Source organism: Kogia breviceps, chromosome 17, assembly GCF_026419965.1.
Source record: "Kogia breviceps isolate mKogBre1 chromosome 17, mKogBre1 haplotype 1, whole genome shotgun sequence".
Classification (NCBI taxonomy): domain Eukaryota; kingdom Metazoa; phylum Chordata; class Mammalia; order Artiodactyla; family Physeteridae; genus Kogia; species Kogia breviceps.
Genome location: NC_081326.1, coordinates 31,004,321 through 31,031,355, shown reverse-complemented (window position 1 = coordinate 31,031,355; position 27,035 = coordinate 31,004,321). Strand labels below are relative to the sequence as shown.

Genomic DNA, 27,035 nt, shown 5'->3' with positions numbered 1-27,035 from the left:
CCCAGCAACCACTGATCTTTTACTGTCTTCATAGCTCTGCCTTTTCCAGAATGTCATATAGTTGGAATCATACAATATGTAGCCTTTCCAAATTGGCCTTTTTCGCTTAGTAATATGCATTTAAGTTTCCTCCATGTCTTCTCATGGCTTGATAGCTCATTTCTTTTTAGCACTGAATAATATTCCATGTTTGAATGTACCACAGTTTATTTATTCAATAACTACTGAAGGACATCTTGGTTGCTTCCAAGTTATGGCATGAGTTCATCTCTGGGTAAATCCCAAGAAGCACGACTGCTGGATCATATGGTTAAGAATGTGTTTAGTTTTGTGGGAAAGTGCCAAAGTATCTTCTAGTGGCTGTACCATTTTGCATTCCCACCAGCAATGAATCAGAGTACCTGTTCTTCTACATCTTCACCAGCATTTGGTGGTATCAGTGTTCTAGATTTTAGCCATTCTAATAGGTGTGTAGTGGTATCTCTTTGTTTTAATTTGCATTTCCTTGATGATATATAATATTGAGCATCTTTTCATAATGCTTATTTGCTCTCTCTGTATTTCTTGGGAGAGGTATCTATTAAAGTCTTCAGCCCTTTTTAAAAATCAGGTTGTTTGTTTTCTTGTTGATTTTTAAGAGTTCTTTGTATATTTTTGATAACAGTCAGATGTGTCTTTTGCAAGTGTTTTCTCCTGGTCTGTGGTTTGTCTTCTCATTCTCTTGATGTTATCTTTTACAGAGCAGAACTTTTTAATTTTAATGAAGTCTAGCTTATCATTTATTTATTTCATGGATGAAGCCATTGGTGTTATATTTAAAAAGTCATCTCCATATCCAAGGTCATCTAGATTTTCTCCTGTGTTATCTTGCAGGAGTTTTATAGTTTTGCATTTTATGTGTAGGTCTGTGATCCATTTTGAGTTAATTTTTGTAAGAGTGTAAGATCTGGGTCTAGATTCATTCTTTTTGCATGTGAATGTCCAGTTCCATCACCAGTTGTTGAAAAGACTAAGCTCCATTGTACTGCCTTTGCTCTGTTGTAAAAGATCAGAATTGAGTCTATGTGAGCTTATTTCTGGGCTCTTCATTCTCTTCCACTGATCTATTTGTCTATCTTTTTGCCAGTACCATGCTTTTTTTTTTTTAATTTAAATTTTTTTAAAAAAAATTTTTTGGCTGCGTTGGGTCTTTGTTGCTGTGCGTAGGCTTTCTCTAGTTGCAGCGAATAGGGGCTACTCTTCGTTGCGTTGTGAGGGCTTCTCATTGCAGTGGCTTCTCTTGTTGCAGAGCACGGGCTGTAGGCATGCGGGCTTCAATAGTCGTGGCATGTGGGTTCAGTAGTTGTGGTGCATGGGCTTAGTTGTTCCGTGGCATGTGAGATCTTCCTGGACCAGGGCTGGAACCCATGTCCCCTGCATTGGCAGGCGGATTTTGTTTTTTTAATCTTTTCTTTTTAAAAAAATTTATTTATTTTAATTTATTTATTTTTGGCTTCATTGGGTCTTCGTTGCCGTGCGCGGGCTTTCTCTAGTTGCAGCGAGCAGGGGCTACTCTTCGTTGCCGTGTGCGGGCTTCTCATCGTGGTGGCTTCTCTTGTTACGGAGCACGGACTCTAGGCGCGCGGGCCTCAGTAGTTGTGGTGCACAGGCTTAGTTGCCCTGCGGCATGTGGGATCTTCCCGGACCAAGGCTCGAACCCGTGTCCCCTGCAATGGCAGGGAGATTCTTAACCACTGCACCACCAGGGAGGTCCCACACTCTTGATTACTGCTACTTTACATTAAGTCTTAGATTCTGTAGTGTTAGTACTCCAGGCTTGTTCTTCTTCCTTAATATTGTGTTGGCTGTTCTGGGTCTTTTGCCTCTCCATGTAAACTTTAGAAATCTGTTTGTTAACATTCACAAAATAACTTGCTGGGAGTTACTGGGATTGTGTTTAATCTATAGATCAAGTTGGGAAGAACTGGCATGTTGACAATATCGAGTTTTTCTATCCATGAACATTAATAATTTTTACTAGAAGGTAGAGAGAGAAACTAAAAGTCTGGTCAGTTATGAATAGCTGTAACAAAAGATCTGATTATATAGAAAGTTGAAACTATGGACTGAATTATCTGTTGATTTTACTAAACTATTTTCTTTTCCCTAATCTCTATGGATTATTAAGATGTGTTTATAGTGTTATATTAAAGAGCTAAAAGATTGTGTTTTTAAATCTTTGGAATTTTATTTAAACTGACAAAATGTAGGTTTTTAAATTCCCCGAGCTTCTCCAAAGAGATTTGTAACAAACACTTATAGCAGTAGTTCATAGAATTACAATATGAACATTATTACTAATACTTACTGGTTCCTAAGCAAGCACAACATTCTAATAGAATTTGATCTTTAATGGATGATGTTTCAACCATTTGGGTTTTTCTTTTTTTTTTTTTTTTTTTTTTTTTGTTTTGTTTTTTTGTTTGGTTTCTACTTTTTTAAAAACTTTTTAATTACTTTTTCTCAATCATTTGTAATTTACATAAGTTGTTTGATTCATATATATTTAATTGTATCTCGTTATGATTGTCTACTTTTGCATTATATAGTTTTAGAAAATAGAGTTCTGCTGTTCTGTGTGGCATCTGTCACCATATTTCTAGAAAAAGTGTTTAGGCAATTTCAGTCCTTAAGTCCCAGATAAAACTCTTAATTTTTTAATAATATAACGGTATTATGGAAATTAAGCCTTTCTAGTATCTAGATTGCCATCCCATTTAAAAATTTAATTTTATACATACAGTGTAGGGTATAATTAGAATGTACTTTATTTTATTTTTTATAGTTTTTACCCACCTATTGATGAACCAGTTATTGGAAGTAAAAATATTGATCTGTCAGGACGACAGGAAAGAAAACAGATCTTCAAAGGGAAAACATTTGTCTTTCTAAATGCCAAACAGGTAATGTTATAAGCTAAATTTTTGTAAAGAAAATGTTATAAACTAGGATAAATTACTGCTGTTGTCAATAGTTGTTAATGCACTTCCTTTTGAGTTTTTGTGTAGAAGTGTGAAGTGAAATAAAAAACTGCCCAGGCACCAGAACTTGCCCAGCGTTCATGTATATGACTATGACATTTCTTAATATCTCTTAATTTGCTTATTAATTAAGTTTATATAAATATGTACAGGGAGGAGACCAAAAACTTTGGTTTAAGTTCTAACTTGTTCAGTTAGTAAGCAGCTGTTGAATGTTTTCTGTGTGCTGAAATGAGAGTTCTAGGAGGTAATGTTGCAAGTGGAAAAATCTTGCAAGTAAGCCCACAGTTACAGTACTGTGTGAAGAGGAGCTGTAGATGATGTAAGGATTCCAGGGCTGCAGTGGTACCTGGTGAACTAGGGATTTTCTCAGAGTGGAATCTCTGATTGTCCTCTCAGGAAGTATTATAAAATCAATTCTTCTTCAATTCTGCTTATATTTTATTTCCCAAATCAAATTCTTATAATTTTAAGAATGTATTCAAGACATTAATTATGGCTATTTCATTACTTTTTTTCTTTTTCTTTCCATTTTTAGCATAAAAAATTAAGTGCAGCAGTTGTATTTGGAGGAGGAGACACTAGGTTGATAACAGAAGACAATGAAGAAGAAGATAGTTTCTTTTCAGCTCCTGGAACTTGTGTTGTTGATGTAGGAATAACAGATTCACAGACCTTAATTCCTGACTCTCAGAAAAAACGGATTCATTCAGTTATGGATATACTCCAGAGGTACAGAATTATTCTTTATAAGTTAAAAAAAAAAAGGGCAAGTAGGTGATTTTATAGGTAACTTTTTTTGCACTCCACATAATAATGTAAAGGTATATATAAGAATTATTGTAAAGATTTTATTGTGTATGGTACTTGGAAATTTATTGTGACTTAGTATGTTAGAAATAGAATATATTTATCCATGACAGTTTTATCTCATTTATTTTCTGCCACTTTTTTGTTACTTTAATAGAATTTGCAGAATATACCTCTCTTACTAAAGCAGTATTTGTTTTTCTCTAGAATATGTAGTGGAGAAAGTTAAAACTCAAATGTAAAATTGTTCTGAAATAGCCTCAAGCTGGAATATATTTTTCCCTTGTTTATTACCCATTGAAAATTTATATAAAAATTAGGCTATTATGGCTATATAGGCTGTTATGGGAAAGCAGGAAAAAAAAGTATCAAGTATTCTAGAATAGTGTTTGTAGTGTGGAGGAATGGCAGTTTGAAAGCACTAAAGCAAGGGTTTTTTTCCTGGACTCTTTACTGGTGTTAATAATCTTAGCATTTTTGAAGCACAAAGTAAAAAAAAAATCAGCCTTTGCAGTCTGTTGACTGAAATTCTATTCACCTAGTAAAAAATAGTTGGGGCTGGGACTTCGCTGGTGGTCCAGTGGCTAAGGCTCCGCGCTCCCAATGCAGGGGGCCTGGGTTCGATCCCTGTTGAGGGAACTAGATCCCACATGTTGCAACTAAAAGATCCCGTATGCTGCAACTAAAAATCTTGCATGCTGCGACTAGAAGATCCTGCGCTCCACAACTAAGACCCAGCGTGGTGAAATAAATATTTAAAAAAATAATAATTAGGGCCTAGGGTATTTATATGTATAAAAAGTCCATACAAATAAGCTCTCCACAGTATTCATTTTTCCTGACCTGGGAGTCTTTCCGACCATGAAGATTGCTTTTTTGAAAAACGGGTTTGCCGAAGTAAAAAGTAAAATTTCAGTCATGTGTCCCATAAATATTTTGCTTAATGGAGATGTGTTAACTGCTGTGAAAAAGAAAATATTTGTGTAACAAAAACACCATCTTACTACTACAACCAAAATATACTGTGATTCTATTGTGTTTTAGGCACTGGGAATATAATGGTTAACAAGATAGCTATGGACCCTGCCACCACTGGAGCTTACTGTCTATAGGAAAAGACAGATAAAGACAAGTAAACAGATAATTACAGATGTGTATAAGAAAGCAGAATAACAGGGCAGAGGGGAGAAGTTTGTTTTAAATAGAGAAGGCTTCTTTCAGGCAGTATTTTACTTATGACCAGTTTACCAGTCTTTAAAAGCCATGATAACAGTAGCAATAATAGCTTACTTACATAATACTATATACTGTAGCAGGTCCTGTTCTAAGAGTTCTACATATATTAAGACATTTAATCCTCATACAGTCATGTGTATTTTTACTGTTATAGTCCCCATTGTGCAGAGAGGGCAAAAGGGGATTTGAGTAGAACACAGGGAGCGAGCAGAGGAACCAGGATGTGAACGCATGCAGTCTGGTTCCAGAGTCCTTGCTCTTTACCATTTACATCTTGCTGCCTTGCTGGAGTGAGAGATTGCTCAGAGGCTGGTGACTTGATCATGAGATGACATTTTGTTCTGTAGTCTCTGGCTCCTGTTTCAATTTGGTCTTGGAGAGAGGACAATTTTACAGTTTGAGAAAGACTACAACTTAAAATAACACCTGTCCATTAAGTCCAAGCCATTGATAGCAATTGAAGGTAGTTATATCAAACCAGTAAAGTCAGCTATTGACTGAATTTCAGACAATAGGGCAACATTGGGATTGGTTAGTGCCATGGCGCTATTGATTAATTGTCAGAAGTGGGTATAGGATATCAGTGATTAAAATTAAATATCTCTGAAAAAGATTAGAAGTCTAGGGGAACAATATAACCCTGATTTTTGTTCTTGCTGAGATATTTTCCCAATGTCTTAGCCCATATTTGGGAACTCTTCCTGTTACTAATTTAATTATTTTCTCTTTATCCTCTCCTCCTTTGCCTTATCCTCTTCTCTCCTGTTCCACAGCTTTGCATAAAATTGAATGAGTCATAATCTTTGGATCATGATACACTGTCATCACTGAACTATAAATAATACACATTCATTTTGTTTACTAATTATTTAATTAGTTATTTTAAATAACTTTTTATTATTGTAAACTGCTCCTGAGATTATCTTTGTATGTTTCCTGTTGGTACTGTGCAGTATTTTCTTTGGGATATATTACTACATTACTGGGGTTAGAACACTCAACAGTATCAAACTGTTTTCTGCTTTATACTCCCACCCACGGTATATAAGAGATTAAGTTAGATGCACATCATTTTCAACATTCAGTATTTTCAGACTATCATTTTTGCCAATTTAATGGATATATAATCATATCTTGTGATTTTGATTTGTATTTCCCTGATCACTAGTGATGGTTAACATTTCTTCAAAAGTTTATTAAATGTAAATTTTTCCATCTTTGTGAAATACATGTCTCTTGCCCAGTTTTCTATTGGGATAATTGTATTCTTTTTTTCTTTTAAATACAGATTTCCCCAGTTTTATGTGTTCTTGTGTGTGTAGTGTATGTGTGTGTATTTAGTTCTATATAATTTTATTACATGTGTAGGTTCATGTATTCACCATAGTTAAGATACAGAACAGTTCCATCACCACAAGAATCCCTCATGTTGTTCTTTTATAACCACACACCCCTCCTTACCTCCCCTTGCCTGTCCCTAAACTTTGGCAACCACTAATTTCTTCATTTCTAAAATTTATTATTAAAAAAATGATACATAAATGAAATCATTCAGCATGTAACCTTTTAGAATTTTTTCTTTCCACTCACCATAATTCCTCAGAGATTCATCTAGTTTTTGTGTATCAATAGTTCATCCTTATTGCTGAGTAGTGTTTCATGGTGTGGGTAACTGTGGTATGGATATTGTCTCTTTAATTACATTTTCTAGTTTACTGTTGATGTGTAGAAATTCAGCTGACATTGATATTCTCATATCCCACCACCTCGTTGGACTCCCCTTTTATTTCTAATACTTTATAGTCTTTTTTTTGTATAAACCATATCATCTGTAAATAATATTTCTCTCCTCCTTTTTAATCCTTTATGACTCTGGTACTGCTCTCTCTCTTTTATTCTCTCTCTTGGTTTTGGACCAACTGGGACATCCAAAGCTGTTGGATAGAAGTGATAGTAGCCACATTTATCTCACTATTGACTTTAAAAGTTATGCTTCTAGTATTTCCCCATTTAAGATGATGTGGGCTTCCCTGGTGGCGCAGTGGTTGAGAGTCCGCCTGCCGATGCGGGGGACACGGGTTCGTGCCCTGGTCCGGGAGGATCCCACGTGCCGCGGAGCGGCTAGGCCCATGAGCCATGGCCGCTGGGCCTGCGCGTCCGGAGCCTGTGCTCCGCGATGGGAGAGGCCACAGCAGTGAGAGGCCCGCATACCGCAAAAAAAAAAGAAAAAAAAAAAAGATGATGTATGTCTGTATAACATGATTATTAAATGTGTATTTTGTTTTATATAACCTATCTTTATAACTAATTTTCATGATATAATGTATGTATAGTTTCAAAAGTATTAGTAGGATAGTAATATATCAATTTTGAATTACCTGAGATACAAGTAGGTGTATGTGATCACTTGATGATAATACTTTTTATTTTTTATTTTTTTATTTTTTTGCGGTACGCGGGCCTCTCACTGTTATGGCCTCTCCCATTGTGGAGAACAGGCTCCGGACGCGCAGGCTTAGTGGCCATGGCTCATGGGCCCAGCCACTCCACAGCATGTGGGATCTTCCCGGACCAGGGCACGAACGCAATGTCCCCTGCATCGGCAGGTGGACTCGCAATCACTGCACCTCCAGGGAAGCCCGATAATACTTTTTAAAATCTTTTTTTGTGTGTTATTATAAATTCACTTAGAGTTCAAGTCTAAGTTAAACTAATACATACAAAACAATGAATGTTAAGCATTTGAAAAATACCTTTTAAACTACTACAGCCACTTAAAATACATATACATATGTATATTTTACACATTCTGTAGTATGTATATACTATGGTTTGTTGAGTCATCCATCCATTGAAGGACATCTTCATTTTTCCAGCTTTTGTTACAAATAAAGCTGATATGAACATTCGTGTACAGGTTTCTTTGTGACATAAATGTTCATTTCTCTGGAATAAACGCCCACGAGTGCAGTTTCTGGATTGTATGGTAATTGCATATTTGTGTGCCTTTTTTTTTTTTAATTTGTAGGAGTTTTTTATATATTCTTGACATTAATCCTTTTTTCACTTTTATGTGATTACATAAAAGATTGCAGAATTTGTTACCACTTTGTAAATTTATCTTTTTAATGTGTTGATGAATGAAAGCCCTTAATTTTAATATCCTAAAAATTAACAATCTTTCATAGTCAGTGCTTTTTGTATTTTGTTTAAGAAATCTTTTTCTACTCATAGATCAAAAAGATATTCACCTATATTTTTTTTACTAATTTTTACTAGTATTTTGATCTTTTGTTTTTGAAATTTATTTTTGATCTATCTGGAATTGATTGTTTTATACCAAGGGACCTTGCATGCATGGGAATGTTTTTGGCCTTCTTTTCCATTGAGTACTATGTCTCTTCTTATACTAATACCACGTTTACTACATTGTCTTAATTACTATAACAGTTTAAGTCCTCATATCTAGTAGGACAAATATTTTCTTTCTGCTCTTCTTCAGAAGCATCCTGGCTATTCTTGGCTTTTTATTTTTCCATATACATTTTAGAATCATCTTTTTAAAAACTTAACAAAAAACCAAATGTTAAGCATTTGAAAATGACTTGTTAAGCTACTACAGCCACTTAAAATATCTCTACAATAAGTATTAAAAGGAGTTTTAAAGCTCTTAAAATTTGAGGTGTAGTTTCTATATAGCATTATTAAGTTAAATTATGTTTTATTAAAATCAGTCATTATTCACATTACAGAATAACAGAAGATAGGTTCACCATAAGATTCCTTTAATAAGAAGATTCATTAATACATGTAAATTTGGTAAAATGATTTGATTTACTAACATACGTATAGATGTAGCTTATTTATAGTTCTTTGTACTTTTCTCCCTCCTTATCCTTCTCCCCTCTTATTTTTCTCTTTTAAGTTTTATCTTAGGATTCTAGTAATCATAGATTTGCTTTAAAAAATCTATTTTATTGCTTCATCTGGGTATTACTATTATTCTGAAAATTATAGAATTTTAGAACTGGAAGGATCTGTATCCTTTACTCTAGACCTTTATTTTACAGATGAAATAACTGAATTACTAAAAGCTGGTGAACTTGCCCAATGTAACATTGCTCCAGTGAATAAGCTAGTACTATAGATATTTGCAGTTCTCTCTGTACCATAAAATTGTGATATCACTTTGGGGGGGGGGGAGATAGATTCAGTTTGCCATCATCTTAATAAAAGTTGTTAGTTTTAATATATCATCATACTTAAGCTATTTTATTCTAACAGGCAAGGTCTTAGACCTATTCCTGAAGCAGAAATTGGATTGGCAGTTATTTTCATTACTACAGAGAATTACTGTGATCCTCAGGGCCAGCCCAGTACAGGTAATTAAAATACTATTTTATTGATTCTTTAGCAACATTATTGTGTAAATTGATGATTGGCTGTATGTACATTATTTTTAAAAATATTTATTTATTTATTTGGCTGCATCAGGTCTTAGTTGCGGCATGCGGGATCTTTGTTGCAGCACGCGGACTCCTCTCTAGAGGAGGGCTCTAGAGTGCACGGGCTTTGTTGCCCAGCAGCATGTGGGATCTTAGTTCCCCAACTAGGTATCAAACCCATGTCCCCTGCATTGGAAGGCATATTCTTAACTACTGGACCACCAGGGAAGTCCCTGTATGTACATTATACTTGCCTGGGGTGACCATCTTCACCATTCTTTAAAAGTCATATGTTTATCCGTTCATTTATTCATTCGATAAGTATTTGTGGCTGCCAAGTGCTAGGCACAGTTGTAAGTACTGAAGTTACAGTGGTGAATAAAGTAAACAAGATACCTGTAACTGTGAACTTTATATTCTAAAAGTCAGGATTCAGACAGTTAACAAGCAAACAAACACATCTGATAAGTTCTGTTAAGGCCAAGTACAAAGAGAAAGCTAAAACAAGATGATGTGATAGTGACTGGGAGTAGGCTATTTTAGATTGGTAGTCAGGGACAGTCTCACTTAAGATGTCATATTTGAGCCTCACATGTCCTGAATGATGAGAAAAGGCAGCCATGGGAGGATATGGATAGCAGAATTCCAGGTAGAAGGAACAGATCACAATCGTGTCTGTATGGAGAATGGATTCCAGGGATCCAAAATGGAAGTGGGGGTATGAGTAGAAGCTGTTGTGGAGGTCCAGGTGAGAGAGAGCCTGGTGCCTTGGACCATGGTGGTAGTAGTAGAGATGCAGAAAAGCAAATAAATTCAGGCCAAATTTTGGAACTAGACCCAGCACATCTTGCCCACAGAGGATTTAGAAACAACTCCTAATCTTTTGGCATGAGTAGCTGGTTGGGTGGTGATGCCATTTACAGAGATGAAGAATACATATTATAATAATCTCAGTGTTGACTATCACAAAAGCCAGTTTACTCAGGGCAGCTATTACCCTTTTTAAAACTCATTCCCCTACTTCTCTTGATAAGCTGATGTTGCCATCAAGAAGATGGTTCATTTATTCTTCCCTTCTCGCTTCTTTACCTTATATATTTTTACGTTTATTCTTTCTTGTAACTTTTCTTTGTCTAGCTATGTGTGCATCCATTTGGTATTTCTTTATACATTTATTTGCCTCCTAAGTTCTTTTTATAGCTATTTGTCAGCAGTTATTGGACTTTGGCTAAAAGACAAGTTAGGACAGCACTACGTAATTATACACTCCAGGGGGTATCATTTACATTGTAGCCCACTGAATGGCATCTATAGAATTGGACAGTGTACCTCCTGATTAGTAATAATAGCTGCTGTCTCTTGAGTTTACAGAGACTGAAGTATGTGCTTTACACAAGGCATTACAATTTAATCTGCAAAACAATCCTTTTAAGATAGATGACATTGTTTGCATTTTATAGGTGAGGGAACTGATGTAGAGAGAGGTTAAGAAATTAGCCAGAGGTCACATAGCAAATAATTTGATTCAAACTGACTCTTTAAGTCAAAGCTTTTATGATATTATTATACTGCTATTATGATTGATGGTGTGGGGGTTACTGGGAGCAGATGTAAAAGGATAAACATACTAGTACTTGGATTTTATGATTTGGTTAAGAATATTTATTCACCTGATAACTGTACACTTTCCCATGAGTACACTAGATATGTTTCTGTCTATACATGGGTAACCTTCAAATACAGTTTTAAGAGCTTGTGAAGTTTCCATAATAATTGTGATATGGTGAGTGTTTCCTCAAAATTCAGGACTAACATTCTCAGAATTTATCTTTAGAGTCAGAGGTTAAAGACCAACTCTTCAGCCTTTCTTAGAGAGAAAACTACTTTGATGTGGATAACAAAAGTGAGCCATATTCTTATAGAAGCTGTCCAGTAGAAAGCTCCACAACCCTTTAGAAATAGCATGTACTGTAGATACTGTTTCGTTGATTGTGTATTTCTGTTGTTACAGAAAAAAATAAAACGCTATGTGTAATTTCAGACTTTAACAACACAACAAAAAATATGTAAAAATAAACAATCATTGGGTCTATGTGAGTATCTCCCCTTGTCCAGGTCCCTGTTTGGAACAACTGTCCTCTGTTCTCTTTTAGAAAACTAGTCTCAATTAGATAGGTGCTTCAGAAACATTTTTTTTTAATTCAAATTAACATTCTCTGTATTCCAGGATATTCTAGGATGCAGCCAAGGGATCAGATTTTTTTGGTTTCTTTTGCTTGATTTTAACCTCCTGTTTGTCATATAAACTCCAAGAAACTAGGGAATGACTGAACTAGAGAGGAGCCTTCTTTTATATAAATGGAGGAGGCACTCAGACTATAAATTTAAGTCATTTTTTACTCATACAAGACTTGAAATTCTTCCTCTGCAGCTTCTGCTCAAGAGGTCTGCTACCATCCCTTCTCACAGCCACTGCCCTATTTAACCCTCCATGTCTTTATATCCTGAGGGCTGTTCTAACTGCCCTCAATAAGGTCCTGCTTCCATATTCATCTCTACAGTTAATATTTCACTTTGCCACTAGAATCACCTTCCCTTCTCCTAAAAACTTTTACTAGTTCTCATTATCTATAGAATAAATCCCTGAGCCCTTTGTCTAGACTTTAGAGCCTTCAACAGTTTAGCTGTATCCTATCTCTTCCCATTCTCATCTTTTTTTAATATACTTCCCTACAGAATACATACGCCATATTTTTTTATGTGCCATACTCCTTGACCTTGCTCATCATGGTCCTTGTTCCTAGAATGCTAGCACTGCTCTTCAAAATCTGACTCCTTCCACAAATGCTCACCTCTTTCGTGAAGTTTTTCTAGGTTTTTTCCTCTCCCATAACTCTTCTCCAAGTAAGGTTAATTATTCTGTTTTTTTATACCCCAGTAACTTTTTTTTTTTGCCTTCCAGTTAGAATTTTTTCCTACTTTGAAGCATAATCAGTTGTTTCCATGCCTCTTTCAGCCACTAGACTGATTATAAACTCTTACTAATTTTGGATTCTCTGACATCACCAAGCCCAATACTTGTTTGTAGTTGGTATGAATATTTGCTTAATTGAACTAAGTTATTGGTACACAAGATTATCTTTGCTAGGGTGGAGCAACAAAATTTTATCATCCACTGTTAGAAATGTATTTATGGCCAGAAGGTCCTTAAAGATCATCTACTCTTTCTATTAAAAGGTAAGAGACCTCAGGGCTGAGAAAAGTTAAGGTCCCATAAATAAAACAGCCAAGACAATCCTAAAATTGGGGTTTTGTGACTGCTAGACCAGCATCTTTTCTATTGTCTTATTTCATATGGAAACAAGGTCATAAGGAATTGATTAAAAATCTACATTATAATTAGTAGTATTATTTCTTGTACATATTCATAGGTAGGTCTGTGTGGGTTCCAAGTCACAGACATCAGACTTACAAACAATTTTAGAAGACGGCTAGTTTTGGGGGGAACAGAGTGAATGCATGTCTTCTTTCCTCCCTTTTTCTCCTTTGTTTCCTCCTTTCCTTCCATATTCATTGATTTATCTTTCAACAGGTATTTATTGAACATTGTTATATGCCTTTAATTACTCTAAACACTTGGAATAAAGAGGTGAGCAGAGTAGAGCAAAACCCTACCCTCCTGGTATTTTAGCAAGGAGAATATTATACATAATCTTATTGACAGACATTAGTTATTCTGGGTCATTAGATTCAGCTTATAAGTATTTCTTTTAATGGTTATATACACATTTGTAATTATTATTTTTTGCAAACTGTGCAAGCTAAGAAGAATTTTAGAGATATGTATGTATAAGGAAATGCCAGTGAGCTAAGGTGGTCATATAAGGAGAGTGGCAGAAGTAAGTTAAATACCTGAATTTGGAATCAGTTATAAACATTTTATTAAACACATCCTATGTCATGAGGAGCTAACAGAGTGGGAATTTAACTTTGATACTTTTAGTAAATGTCAACTTAAATTTTTTTTTCAGTTAATTCGATTCTGTTAACTTATTTATATCCATTATATACCAAACATTGCTCAGAGATTAGAGATACAGAAATGAGCAAGACTCAGTCCCTGTTCTCAAGGAGGTTCCAAGTCCAATAAGAGAAAGTAGCAAGTAAACAAGTATGGTATAAAGTGATGATAACAGCTAACACTTGCATAGTCCTTACTATGTTCCAAGCATTTTTCTAAGTGCTATCCATATATCATTAAAACAATATGTGAGGAAGAAGCAACATGTAATTATCCTCATTTCATAGATGAGGAAACTAAGGCATAGAGAGTTTAAGTAATACAGGTCACACAGCTAGTGTTAAAAAGTTAGTAAGAGTGTGTTAACAGTTAGTAGAATGATGTAAAGGGTGGTATGGGATCCAAAATTAGGGGCATCTAATTCAATGTGGGAGGTTCAAAAGAAGTATTCCAGAAGAGTGGCACTTGAATTAAATTGCTATTCTGGTATATAAAATGATGAAGTAATCATTATGGTTTTCTGGAATAGCCAAAAAATTTATGTCTAAAACTGTTCATCTCTTCTTTTCAAACAGTATATTATATCTAAAAATTAAATTCACATTGATTTTGATTTGCGTAGACAGTAGAGTAGATACACCTTCTGTGGGGGAGAAGGTTTAATTTTTTGGTCTCCTGACTAAAGCATAATTTGAATTAGAATTTAAGTTGAGTTTATTTGTATTTAAGTTGATAATAGTTTAACATGAAGGATTTGATATGTCTTTAAAATGATTTGGTTCAGATAAGCCCATCACAGATACCAACAGGCTGCTGCTCATAGGCTGTTTTGTTAAGTATTTGACTGGAGACAACTGTGTGCTATAGTTAATTCTCTCAACATGGCACAGTCCTAACAATTCTAAGTGACCAAATGTCCATCTTGTGTCTAGCAGTTGTGATTCTTTCTTTCACTTCTGTGATTTACAGGATTGAAGACAACAACTCCAGGTCCAAGCCTTTCCCAAGTCTTACCAGCCAATGAAAACTTAATGCCAGGTGCCCCAGTGAGTACTACAACATATGTAGCTGACACACAATCAGAGCAAGGAGATACATGGTAAAGCTTCATTGTTAATGAACTGTTATTATTCTATCAATAAATTAATAGTATATTCAAGAAGTAAAGTCAATGCCTGTATCAAGTCATCTCTTGGGAGATAAAGAATTGGGAGTGTGGGATGCTAGGGAAAATAATATTTTGGGACAGGGTTTAGCAGACTTTCTATAAAGCACTAGAGGGACTTCCCTGGTGGTGCAGTGGTTAAGAATCTGCCTGCCAATGCCGGGGATATGGGTTCAATCCCTGGTCCGTGAAGATCCCACATGGCGCAGAGCAACTAAACCCGGGTGCCACAACTACTGGGCCTACACTCTAGAGCCTGCAAACCACAACTACTGAGCCCATGTGCCGCAACTACTGAAGCCAGCACACCTAGTGCCCATGCTCTGAAAAAAGAGAAGCCACTGCAGTGAGAAGCCTGCACACCGCAAGAAGAGTAGCCCCCGCTCGCTGCAACTAAAGAAAGCCCATGTGCAGCAACGAAGACCCAACGTAGCCAAAAATAAATAAATAAATAAAAATGAAGCACTAGAGAGTAAATATTTCTGGCTCTGTGAGCCACTGATCTCTGTCACAGCTACTCAACTCTGCCATTGTAGGATTAAGGCAGCCATAGACCACGTGTAAATGAATAGTGTGGCTGTGCTCCAATAAAACTTAATTTACAAAAGCAAGTGGCAGGCCAGATGTGTCCTGCAAGCTGTAGTTTGCCAACTCCTGAAAATGATAAAGTTTGTTTTTTTCTATTCCTTGCAAATGTACATGGAAGACTACAAAGAATTATACTGTTTTATTTGTGACTGGTGAAATAAGTTTGAGATAAATTTGTTTCTGTTGTATGATGTTGCCTTATGTGAACATTACTTACAGTTTTGGAGATAGTTTATATGCTATCTAATCAATATTTGTTCACAAAGGTAGTTTTTTTAGTGGTTCTCTATTTGAAGAGGGTTATTTAAAATAGTTTTTTGAATTTTTTTTTTTTTGAGAGTAAGGGTAGCTCATATGTATCATATGGCACTTTTCACTTAAAACAGTGTATTTTAAATAATCCATAATGAATTATTCATATTGGAAGATACTTACGATAGCACTATATTACACCATATTTAAATTTTCATTATACCTATGTTTTGTATTGAGATCATAACTTTTAAAAGAGAAACTACAAATTTTTTTATAAGAGAATTTTTTTGTGTGTGTGTGGTACACGGGCCTCTCACTGTTGTGGCCTCTCCCGTTGTGAAGCACAGGCTCCGGACGCACAGGCTCAGCGGCCGTGGCTCACGGGCCCAGCCGCTCCGTGGCATGTGGGATCCTCCCGGACCAGGGCACGAACCCGTGTCCCCTGCATCGGCAGGCAGACTCTCAACCACTGTGCCACCAGGGAAGCCCAAAAAGAGAACTTTTAATATAACTTTTAAAAGAGAAACTTAATGACAACTTTGGGGTTTTTGGTGAAATAAGAATAACAAAAGTAGTATATAGTCAACCATACATTGTAGAACTGTGTGTTTGTGTGTGTTTCAAATATTTTTCAAATGATCTAGAGTTCTACTCTAGAGTTCTGTTCTAGAGACTGCCATCTGGTTGGAATATAACCGTATCAGTTCATCAGAAGTGATCTAAATACCACATTATATTTGAAATTGGAATGATAGCTTATTCTTTTTATAAATTTCCAGTTTTTATTAAATATTTTACATGGAAATAATTTTAAAATTTTAAACAAAGCAAAAATCACTTAAGTATATGACCTGGTTTAATTTATAATAGGATACTAGTTTGTTATTCCATGTGTGTTTGGCAGTTTTTTATAGATCATTCCTGACAGTATGTGCTATAGGGGATAAAGAAGAGAAAGGTATCATGTCTTCAGGGAGCTTTGATGACAAAGGAGCTTCTTTCTTGGGATAGTAAAATATATTCACTAAACTACTGTCTCAAGATAACTATGTTCTAAAGCTGTATTATGTTAGTAGTACTTAAAGGACTTTGTTTCTGTATAAATATTGTTGTAATCATGATTGTTTACCTTGCATTCTTTTCTTTTGCTGCAGTATGAATTTGAGTGAAAGGCCAAAAGAAATCAAAATCTTCAGAATGGAACAAAAATTCAGAATACCTTCACAAGAAGCATCCACTGTGAAGGAACCTCACAAAGTAAACTCTAATAATAATAATATAGTATCAAATACTCTTGTTAGTATGAAAATCCCAAACTATCAGCTTTCACCAACTAAATTCCCAGGTGTAAATAAAAGTGGAGATCGTGCTTCTCAGCATCAGCAAACCAACTCCATCAAAAACTACTTTCAGCCATCTACCAAAAAAAGGTATAATTTTTAATAATACTGCTCTGTGTGTCTAAAAATATTAATATTTGTTATACGATTGTAGCATGGTACTAAGTCCATGTTCTGCTTAAGTATGCTTCTGTGGAAAGCTGTGGCCCTTTGAGCTTATTCCCTCTCAGAAATGTCCAAGTCTCCTCTTCACTAAGGTCATTAGATACATTTTCCCTCAACTTTTTCCCTCTGTTGTTTCATTTGCTGTATGTCTCTTGAAGAAGATGTTTCCCACACCTCAGTTTTTTTGACCTACCTATTTCCCTTGGTCATGTCTCTCATTTCCTCTAGGACCATGCTTCATCAATTATTCTTAATTTCTAGCATGTTTAATATCTTCTTCTAGGTCCTTTTCTTCTGTGTTCAAAGACTCTATCTCATCTTTAGTTTTTAAAACCTTCCCTTGACTTGATTTGTTCCTCTAGCTACTGCCCTTTATCTTTTATAATCACTGTTAAACTTCTCATAAAGAGGAGATTATTGTTATTGTTCCCATTTATGTATGAAATATTTCTTAACTCGGAATATTTCATCTTGACATGACATCCTTGAAAGTAATCATTGACACAAGTTGCCACCTCTTGTGGCCTTTTGGTAATACTCAACTCTTGAACCTTTGTTCTCCTTCTGGTCTCTTCTTGGTTTTTGTGGCAGTGTCCTATCCTGGTTTTTTTTTTTTTTTGCCTCTCTGACTTTCTCCTTTGCTCCCTTTGAGGACTTCTTTTCGTCCTGCTATGTATATTGTACTTCAGGTTACAGATGATCAGTATATTTGATCCTGACTTATTCTTTAAGCATCACTTCTACTTTCCACAGAAATCTCCTGCTTTTTCCCCTAATCATAGGCCTAAAACTTTCTCCCCCGTCACTGCCTTGTATATATATATTTTTGTTAGTAATTTACTTTGTCAAAATCTTTGACTGTTTCTCCCCTCCCTCCCCAAACCAGTAGTGCTGATTCTTATTTTCCTTGTCTTGTAAATTCCTCCATTTTCATTTGTTTGTATTGCTAGCTCTCTGGTTCAAACGCTGATCATTTAAATTATTACAAAAAACTTCTTGATTGGTTTATTTAGGACCCTGACATTAGATTAGTATTATTAAAATATCACTCTAACTGTTCCACTTCAACATGAATCCAGTAAACTAGAGAGCAGAGACCCAAGTTTTTGTGCCCTCTGTGGGCCTCAGTACAGTTTAAATGAGTCAGGTATTCAGTACTCATTGAATGAATGATACAGTATTATACAGAATACCCTTAGTCATATATTCACATATTACTTGCAGTATATAGTTTATACTGTATTCTGGATTTACCCACTTTGACTTACTCTCTTGAATCTAGCTCTCATTAACCCATCAGGTTTTAGTCCCAGGGTAATTTTTCCATGTCCACAGATTCCCTACATTATAAAGTAAGCTATTGTTTTCTGATAGGTCTTTTGTATTTTATATTTTTCTACCTTTTTGTCCACACTGATTCATCAACTATTGCAACTTCCAACAAAGAAGATAGACATTTCCCTATTGTTTAAGCCATGGAATTGACCAGTCCTATTAAAACAGTGGAGTGTGTATGAATTATGTACTGTTTTCAGATGTCTGTTTTTTAATTTCTGGTGAGATTGCTAATCAGTAAAACCAAGAATATTGTCAATTAAATGAAGAAGGGGGTGAATACTGCCAAACTAAAAAATTACTTAGCTATGTTCATTTTCTGTTTTTGTTTTCTTCTCTCCTTTTTTGAACCTAAGGGAAAGGGATGAAGAAAATCAAGAAATGTCTTTATCTAAATCAGCAAGAATAGAAATGTCTTGTTCTCTTTTAGAACAAACACAACCTACTACATCCTCAGTATGGAACAATAAGGAGCAGCAGAATGAGCCTGTGGAAAAAAAAACAGATAACTCATATGCAGATATAGATTTAAAATCCACTGTGAAAAATTCTGCCAATAAATGTCTCTCTACAGAAAAACTAAGATCAGAAAAAAGAAAAGAAATTGATGATTTAGGCATAGAAAATGAAGTATTGGAACAGTTATTCACGACCATAAAATCAGAGTTAGAAGTTGAAGTGAAAGTTCAAAAACAAGAGGAAGATGTCAATATTAGAAAAAGGCCAAGATTGGATATAGAAACAAATGGCACTTGTAATGATGAAGCAATACCAGAAAGCAACAAAATCTCTGTGAGTAACATTTTTTTTTTTTTTTTTTTTTTTTTTTTTTTTTGGCGGTACACGGGCCTCTCACTGTTGTGGCCTCTCCCATTGCGGAGCACAGGCTCCGGACGCGCAGGCTCAGCGGCCATGGCTCACGGGCCCAGCCGCTCCGCGGCATGTGGGATCTTCCCGGATCGGGGCACGAACCTGCGACCCCTGCATCGGCAGGCGGATTCTCAACCACTGCGCCACCAGGGAAGCCCAAGTAACATTTTTTAATAGAAGTATTGCAAATAGGAACTTAGAACGTTAAAAAGTACTTGAGGTATTTGTATTGATCAGTCGTGATGTTTATTTTGGGGGAAAAAATTAGTATCTTCTACACTTAGTAATAAGTATAAGAATTTGTTGGTTGATAGGGTAAATGTTAAAACTACAGTGATTCTTTGACTATATATAATAAATGACAACAAATAAAACTTATTCATGATTTTTTTTTTAAGAATCCATTTTATTTATTTATTTATTTTTGGTTGCACTGTGTCTTCATTGCTGCACACAAGCTTTCTCTAGTTGCAGCAAGCAGGGGCTACTCTTCATTGTGGTTGTGGTGCGTGGGGGCTACTCTTCATTGCAGGCTTCTCACTCCGGTGGCTTCTCTTGTTGTAGAGCATGGGCTCTAGGCAGGCGTACTTCAGTAGTTGTGGTGTGCAGGCTCAGTAGTTGTGGCTCGTGGGCTCTAGAGTGTAAGCTCAGTAGTTGTAGTGCACGGGCTTAGTTGCTCCACGGCATGTGAGATCTTTCCCAGAGCAGGGCTCGAACCCATGTCCCCTGCATTGGCAGATGGATTCTTAACCACTGCGCCACCAGGGAAGTCCCCATGATTGTTTTAATAGATTTCCAGGCTGTACTATTTTGTTATATCAGACATTTGGCCATGATGGTAAGTATAGGAGGAGCTTTAATACAGTAAACAGGCACAGAGAGATGAAGAAAGTTAGTAAAAACAAAGTATCTACTAAATAAATTTTTAGGATAGAACATGTATAACATCACTCGGGATTTTAAATTTTCATTTTTGTCTTTAATTTTCTGTCCTCTTTTCATGAATGTTGGCAATTTGTCTTACCCACTTTGGTCTAAGAAAACTCTTTAGATTATTTTGTATTTTGTGCATCATTAAGTTGCCTACTGTTGGTAGACTGGTTACCTCATTAGGTGAGAGCACAGGTACAATGATTTGATAAGCATTTGTTGAGAACCTAGTGTGTATCAAGCATGATATAAATCTATAACTACTATTGAAAAATCAAAATATATGTCCTGTTTAGCCTATATACTGGCATCTTCATATGAGGTAGAAAATCCTCATTGCTTGTTATTCCTTATGAGTGAATACTTAATGCCGTTTTGTTGACCAGCTGCATCAGAATCACCTATTGCGCTTTTTAAAAATAGGGATTCCCAGACCGAAGCCCCAGAGATCCTGATTCAGCATATCCAGTTTTCTTCCCAGAATAAGTTCCCTCACTGTATTAGTTAAGAACTCCTTTTGCTGTCTTTAAAAAATTCTAAAATCAGTGGCTTAAATAAGATAGGGCCAAGATTTACATGCTGTATAATGATATCAGGGAATATAATTATTTTATTTTGCTCTACGATCCTGCAGCATAATTTCCTTTGTCCTTATTTTACTATTTTAGAATTCATGACATTCTGAATAAAAATATGGTACAACATAAATATGTTGTAGCAGATGTTTGGAGAGTGAATAGCAACTCAATTGTGACACACTTCTGGATATACTAAAGTTAAATCACTGTATTTTAGCACTGTACTTTTTTAGTAAGAACCTTGTTAACAAAAGTAATTTTGCTTTCAATGTAAGATAATTTTTTAAAACTTTTATTTTGAAATAATTGCTGATTCACATGCAGTTGTAAGAAATTATATAGAAAGATTCCATATACCTTTCACCCTGTTTCCCCTAATTGTAACATCTTGCAGAACTTAAGTATAATATCAAAACCAGGAAATTGACATTGATATAATTCATCAACCTTGCTCAGACAGTGTGAAATTATTTTTAATTCTTTCATTTTTACTGTTTTAAGAATTTGTTGTCTGAAGGTCCTTGTGGATACTCGTGAATTGAAAGAATTACACTTAATTTTTCTAGGTACAGAAGTATTTCTTAATCCTTTCATTTACAAAACTTTTTGCACTTTTAAGAAGGCAAAAATGTCATACTTCTCTCTGGCATTGGATTCCTTAGCTGTATATCAGAAGGGCATTTTCTAAAATATATTGATGATAGAACTACCATTTTTCTATTTTGGGATTAAATATGGATTCTAGCATGTCTGTAAGATTTACTATAAGCTGAAATAGAAAGCTATTGGCTAGATACCCCTGCTAGGCATTTATCCTTGTGTAAATGACAACTGTGTCAGGGTCTTGGCCTTACTTTCAATTTCCCAGTCTCCATAAAATGCAAACATGTCTCCTTATCCTTGTTAACATTCCTCCTCTTAACAGCACCCCCTGTCTACAGAATATCTCTTCACCTCTTTCCACCCTTCTATTCTAAGTTAAGGTTTCCTCTTCTCTTACCATATAGCATCTTTGAAAGCCTGACAATTATACCTACCACTTACTGGATACCATCATGCTATTTATAGCAACCTGTAGTGAAGTAGTACTATACACATTGAACAGATGTGGAAACTGCAGTGGGACTTAAGTAACTTGCCAAAATGACTTAGCTAGGTTTTGACAACGGAGACAAAAATGCATGGTCCACCCTGTTCTTTTGGCTGTCTTTTGTCAGATTTCTCAGAATGTCATTCATTCACTTATTTATTCTAGGCATTGGGCATGCTAACATGAAAGGCAGTCTGAGAGAATAAGTTTGATAGGCCTTTAGGAGGTAGAATCTCTAAGACTTGGTGATTGACTCAATATGAGAAATGAGGAAAGAGTGTAGAATTCCCAAGCTTGCAGCCGAAGGGTCTGGGTAGGCTGTAGTATGATTCTCTGAGATAGGAAATAAAAACTTGCTCAAGAGGTTAAGCAAGTTTGAGGGAGTAGGACAGGATGGGGAAAATGTATGGGGAGTAAAATGTTCTGATTGTAGTAACAACTTCCAGTGGGTAATGTATGTGAAAATACTCAGTAAAAGGGTACGTGGTAGGCTTGGAATGGAAATTTTTAATCTTAACTGACAAATAGCATTAATTTTCTTTAGTCTCTAAGCAAGCACAGAGTACATCTTGCTTTTTCTTTCCAACTTTCTTTTTATTAAAATTTCTCTGAATTTTTATTACTGAATCATTGAACATTTGATGTAAAATGATATGCCCCCTTATTGTATCCAAAGGAATTGTAGTTTTTATTGGAAGTATTAGAAAGCTATCTGTGTAATATACTTTTGTTTAGTATGTGGTCTGGATATATGAATATGAAGGATAGTATGATTTTTTTTTTTTTTTTTTTTTTTTTTTTTTGCGGTATGCGGGCCTCTCACTGCTGTGGCCTCTCCCGTTGCGGAGCACAGGCTCCGGACGCACAGGCTCAGCGGCCACGGCTCACGGGCTTAGTTGCTCCGCGGCATGTGGGATCTTCCCGGACCAGGGCACGAACCCGTGTCTCCTGCATCGGCAGGCGGATTCTCAACCACTGCGCCACCAGGGAAGCCCGATAGTATGATTTTATACAAGGCAGTTTTCATAAATATTTTGAACAATTAAAATAACTCTTGTCTTGGATTAAGGATGACTTAACATTCAATTCTAAATAAATTTAGACTTCTTTAAAAATTTGTTTTTATTTTTGACTGTAAAAGTAATACACAATCATGTAGAAATATGAAAAATAAAGAAAAACATTACAGTTTGTTGATAATCTTGCCATCTGCAGATAACCATAATCAATATTTTGGCATTTTCTTTTTAAATCTTATTTTTCAAATTGGACTCAAATGTTAATGCAATTTTGTAGCTATTTTAAATTCATTTGTATTATGATCATTTCTCATATTACATTCTTTAGGTGTATAACTTGTATGAACTTAAACTGCTTCTTGTTCTTTACTCTTATCACTCATACGACTATCTTTTTCTATGTATATTTCTATTCTCATCTCATAGTTTCTCTAGGAAAGATGCTTGAAAGTGAAATAACTGGGTCAGGAGCATGAGTATCTCTGAGGTTTTCAGAAAGGTACCATTTTATAACTCTTATGAGCAATATTTTTTATTTCTTTAGCAAGAAAATGAAATTGTGAAGAAGTGTGAGCTCAAGAATCACTCTGGTCAACTAAAGAACTATCTGTGAGGGATTTGTATTTTTATAAAGATTTGACTTGTATGGACCATCATTGCATCAATTTCTGTCAGTCTACATTCTTAGGATTAATTGATTCTCTTTCTATAATTTTGGTCTATTTCATAATTATGCCTCCTCTGGAAATGGATAGATCATATTATAACCATGGTATAGCAAAAAGAGTATGGACAAAGCCTGAGTGTAATTCCCTGCCCTCTACTCCATAGATAGTGACCTTGAAAACATCATTTCACATTTATGAATCTCAAGTCTTTTGTTTATAAAATCAGGTCAACACTTTTACAACAGGGTTGTTGTTTATATCCAAAAGAGTAACGAAATATTTGTAAACTCTAAAAATACAAAAGTATTAGGCCATTGTTATTTTGAGTTCCTGATTACATTCTGTCACTGTTGCATGAACCTTTTCTTTTGACTTTTCCCTTTTTTCTTCTCTCTCTGAGTGTTTTTATCTTAGTCCTGTTAGCAGCTTCCAAATGGATATATAGTAAAGCAGTTTAAAAAACTAAGATATCCTTGAGCAGCTGTAAGAATATGGATATGTAACTAGCTAGTTAGTTAATAGTAAGTGACCTAAAGACTCTCTTCCAGCAACAGGAAGGAATCTTCAGGCTGATTTAATAATTATTAATCTGGAATAAAAAAGTGGCTTTCAGTTCATGAGGTGGTATGCCCAGAATTAATGATTGATTTTTTTGAGGTGTCCAAAATAATAAAAAATATAAATTATTGAAAATCCAAGAAACCTTAAACATAGCATAGAGAACTTCTAGAATGGATTGTATAATAATCTTGATGTATGGTTTTAATGAAAAGAAGCAGACTATTTCTTGCCAAGAAAATGTATACAAGAAGATAAATTGTTTATTGGGATGATTTTTATTAGAATATGCTACTAAATTTCAAACACTTTATGTTTTTTTAGGCTTCTCTCATAGATGAGTGTGTTATAAATGTTTCTAAAGTTGTAGAGTACTTGAGTAATTTTCTGGTTTTGAAATAGATATGATTTGATTTCAAGTACAAACAAGTACAAAGTTCAGGTGCCAGAAATAAACCTTTTTTTTTTTTTTTTTTTTTTTTTTTTTTACTGTTTTTGCGGGTATTTGAGCTTTTTTCTGTAAACTCCTAAATGACAAGTAATTTTCCTTTTCCTTCTAATTTCTTCTCTCCATCTCAACACCATTTAAGAACAATGATGAACTTCAGGGTGATGGTGAGATGCTTCCAAAGAAGGTGTTACTGACTGAATTTAGGTCACTGGTGGTTCGTAACTCTACTTCCAGAAGTGGATCCAGTGTAAATAATGATTATGGTGAACTAAAGAATTTCAAGAAATTCAAAAAGGTATGTATTCCTTTAACTGAAATATCACAAGAGGCCAGTGTTTGAAATGTTTATAGAAATACGCTAACTAGTAATAAAAGCAGTTTATGTTGAAAGTGATGCTATTTCTTCTGCTTAAAACAGTTAAAAACTACTAAGGACATAAACTGACACTTAAATGAATATATAAAACAAACTTTATTAAGGTTGAATTCTTTAAAGGATGCTGTTTACCTGTTTTTTTCTACCTTAAGTAGCAGGCTTTTGGCTGTATTGACAGTGTTCTCCTAGTTCTTTTTTTTTTTTTTTTTTTTAATGTCTTTTGGCCGCACAGCATGGCTTGCAGGATCTTAGTTCCCCGACCTGGAATCAGACCTGTGTCCTTGGCAGTGAATGCGTGGGGTGCTAACCACTGAACCGCTAGGGAATTCCCAGGTCCTCCTATTTTCTAATATCGATCTATGACTACCTGAAGAGGTTCTTTAACTTACGACTTTGTGACGATAACAGATTTGTTCAAAATAACTGAGCACATTTAATAATGAAAACTAGGCATTTTATTATTACATGTGTATATTAAACAAAATATAAATATGTATACTGAATATCAGATCTGAGTTCCTCCTCTTTAGGAACTGACAAGATATTTACGAGAATATTTTTTTTCCTTTTTTTTTTGAATTTTTGAATTTTATTTATTTTTTATACAGCAGGTTCTTATTAGTTATTCATTTTATACATAATAGTGTATATATGTCAATCACAATCTCCCAATTCATCCCACCACTACCACCACCCCCTGTCACTTTCCCCCCTTGGTGACCGTACGTTTGTTCTCTACATCTGTGTCTCTATTTCTGCCCTGCAAACCGGTTCATCTGTACCATTTTTCTAGGTTCCACATATATGCGTTAATATACGATATTTGTTGTTCTAAGAGAATATTTCTGATCCAGTCTGTATTAATGTATGCTTACTTCATGTTCAATATCGTGTTGCAAAATCTCATTATTAAATCAAAATTCAAAAGGCATACTAATTTTTAAAATTAAGTTACCAAACAAAAATCAATAATACTCAATAAAAAGAAGCTTAACTGGATTGCCTCTAGTGAAAGAATTTGTTTGACTTTCTCTGTATATACTCAAATCAATGAAACAGCTCTATTTCCTCTCATACTCATTTTCATTTATAATATATAAACATCTTTAGTACTTATATGTGATTTACAGTCTTTGTCTTTTTTTTAAGCTTTTTTAAAAAAAAGATTGTCAATTTTTTAGTGCATTTACTAAGGTTTACTATTTAACAGGTCAAATTTCCTGGATCAGGAAAACTTCCACACATCATTGGAGGATCAGATCTAATAGCTCATCATGCCCGAAAGAATACAGAATTAGAGGAGTGGTTGAGGCAGGAAATGGAGGTTAGTAGGAAGTAAGACCCAGTAACTTGTTTGATTTGTCTTTTGATCCCTTGTGATTTCCTTAGAGCAGATTCTTCTTAAAACCAAAGATGAGTGACCTAAGGTTATTCTTTCAGAAAAATTCCTGAGTTACAGAGCATTAAGATTAATTTGTACCTTTCCATAACACTTCATTAAGGGACTTCTAGATTTATTGATCATATCATATCTAATATGCCACCTAAGCCTTAGGTAACCAAACCTCAGTTATAATGCTCTTTTGGGAAAATATGAACTGCTTTCCAGCTCTCCATATTAGAATGTGGTTTCCAAAAACTCACTGTTTTACAGCTATTGGCTACAAGTAAATATTTATAAACTACTATAATGAGAACACAGGGAAGAATACAAAACTATGCTTCTTTTACTTTCTCCCTGGGTGTTTTGAGTACTAGTATATGTTTTATAACAAGACTGTCCACGTGATCCATAATTTTTTCAACCCCTTTTTTTAAACTGGTGAATTTGATAAAAATTCATTAAAGTTGGGAGCTTTTTAATATAGAAGTACTACATAGAAGTTAAGAATTCAGAAACACATGACCATTGAATTGAGAGATAATCAGAGTCCGTATCCAAAGGTAGAAAGTCATCTTCTTAGTCTTTGTATTGCATGATTGTCCAGTGCTACTGAAACCCAAAGGTGGGCTCCATTGGTCATCTCAACAGGCTATTTGAAGTAGGGCTGTTTGGTAATTAGGGGTAGGGACAATATCTCTTTCTTGCACTCTGATGTGACATAAGTTAAATCC

At 35.1% G+C, this 27,035-nt stretch overlaps 1 protein-coding gene across 3 annotated transcripts in view; it reads left to right on the top strand.

Annotated features, from left to right (window-relative positions):
- The window catches only part of NBN (nibrin), a 58,308-nt gene that overhangs the window by 24,752 nt on the left and 6,521 nt on the right, over positions 1-27,035 (top strand). For all 3 annotated transcript variants that reach the window (XM_059043577.2, XM_067018112.1, XM_067018113.1), the window contains 8 exons: positions 2,825-2,942; positions 3,559-3,752; positions 9,351-9,448; positions 14,502-14,631; positions 16,695-16,970; positions 18,737-19,172; positions 24,684-24,839; positions 26,131-26,244. In XM_059043577.2, the coding sequence (XP_058899560.1) occupies positions 2,825-2,942; positions 3,559-3,752; positions 9,351-9,448; positions 14,502-14,631; positions 16,695-16,970; positions 18,737-19,172; positions 24,684-24,839; positions 26,131-26,244 (1,522 nt within the window). The remainder of the gene's footprint in view (positions 1-2,824; positions 2,943-3,558; positions 3,753-9,350; positions 9,449-14,501; positions 14,632-16,694; positions 16,971-18,736; positions 19,173-24,683; positions 24,840-26,130; positions 26,245-27,035) is intronic.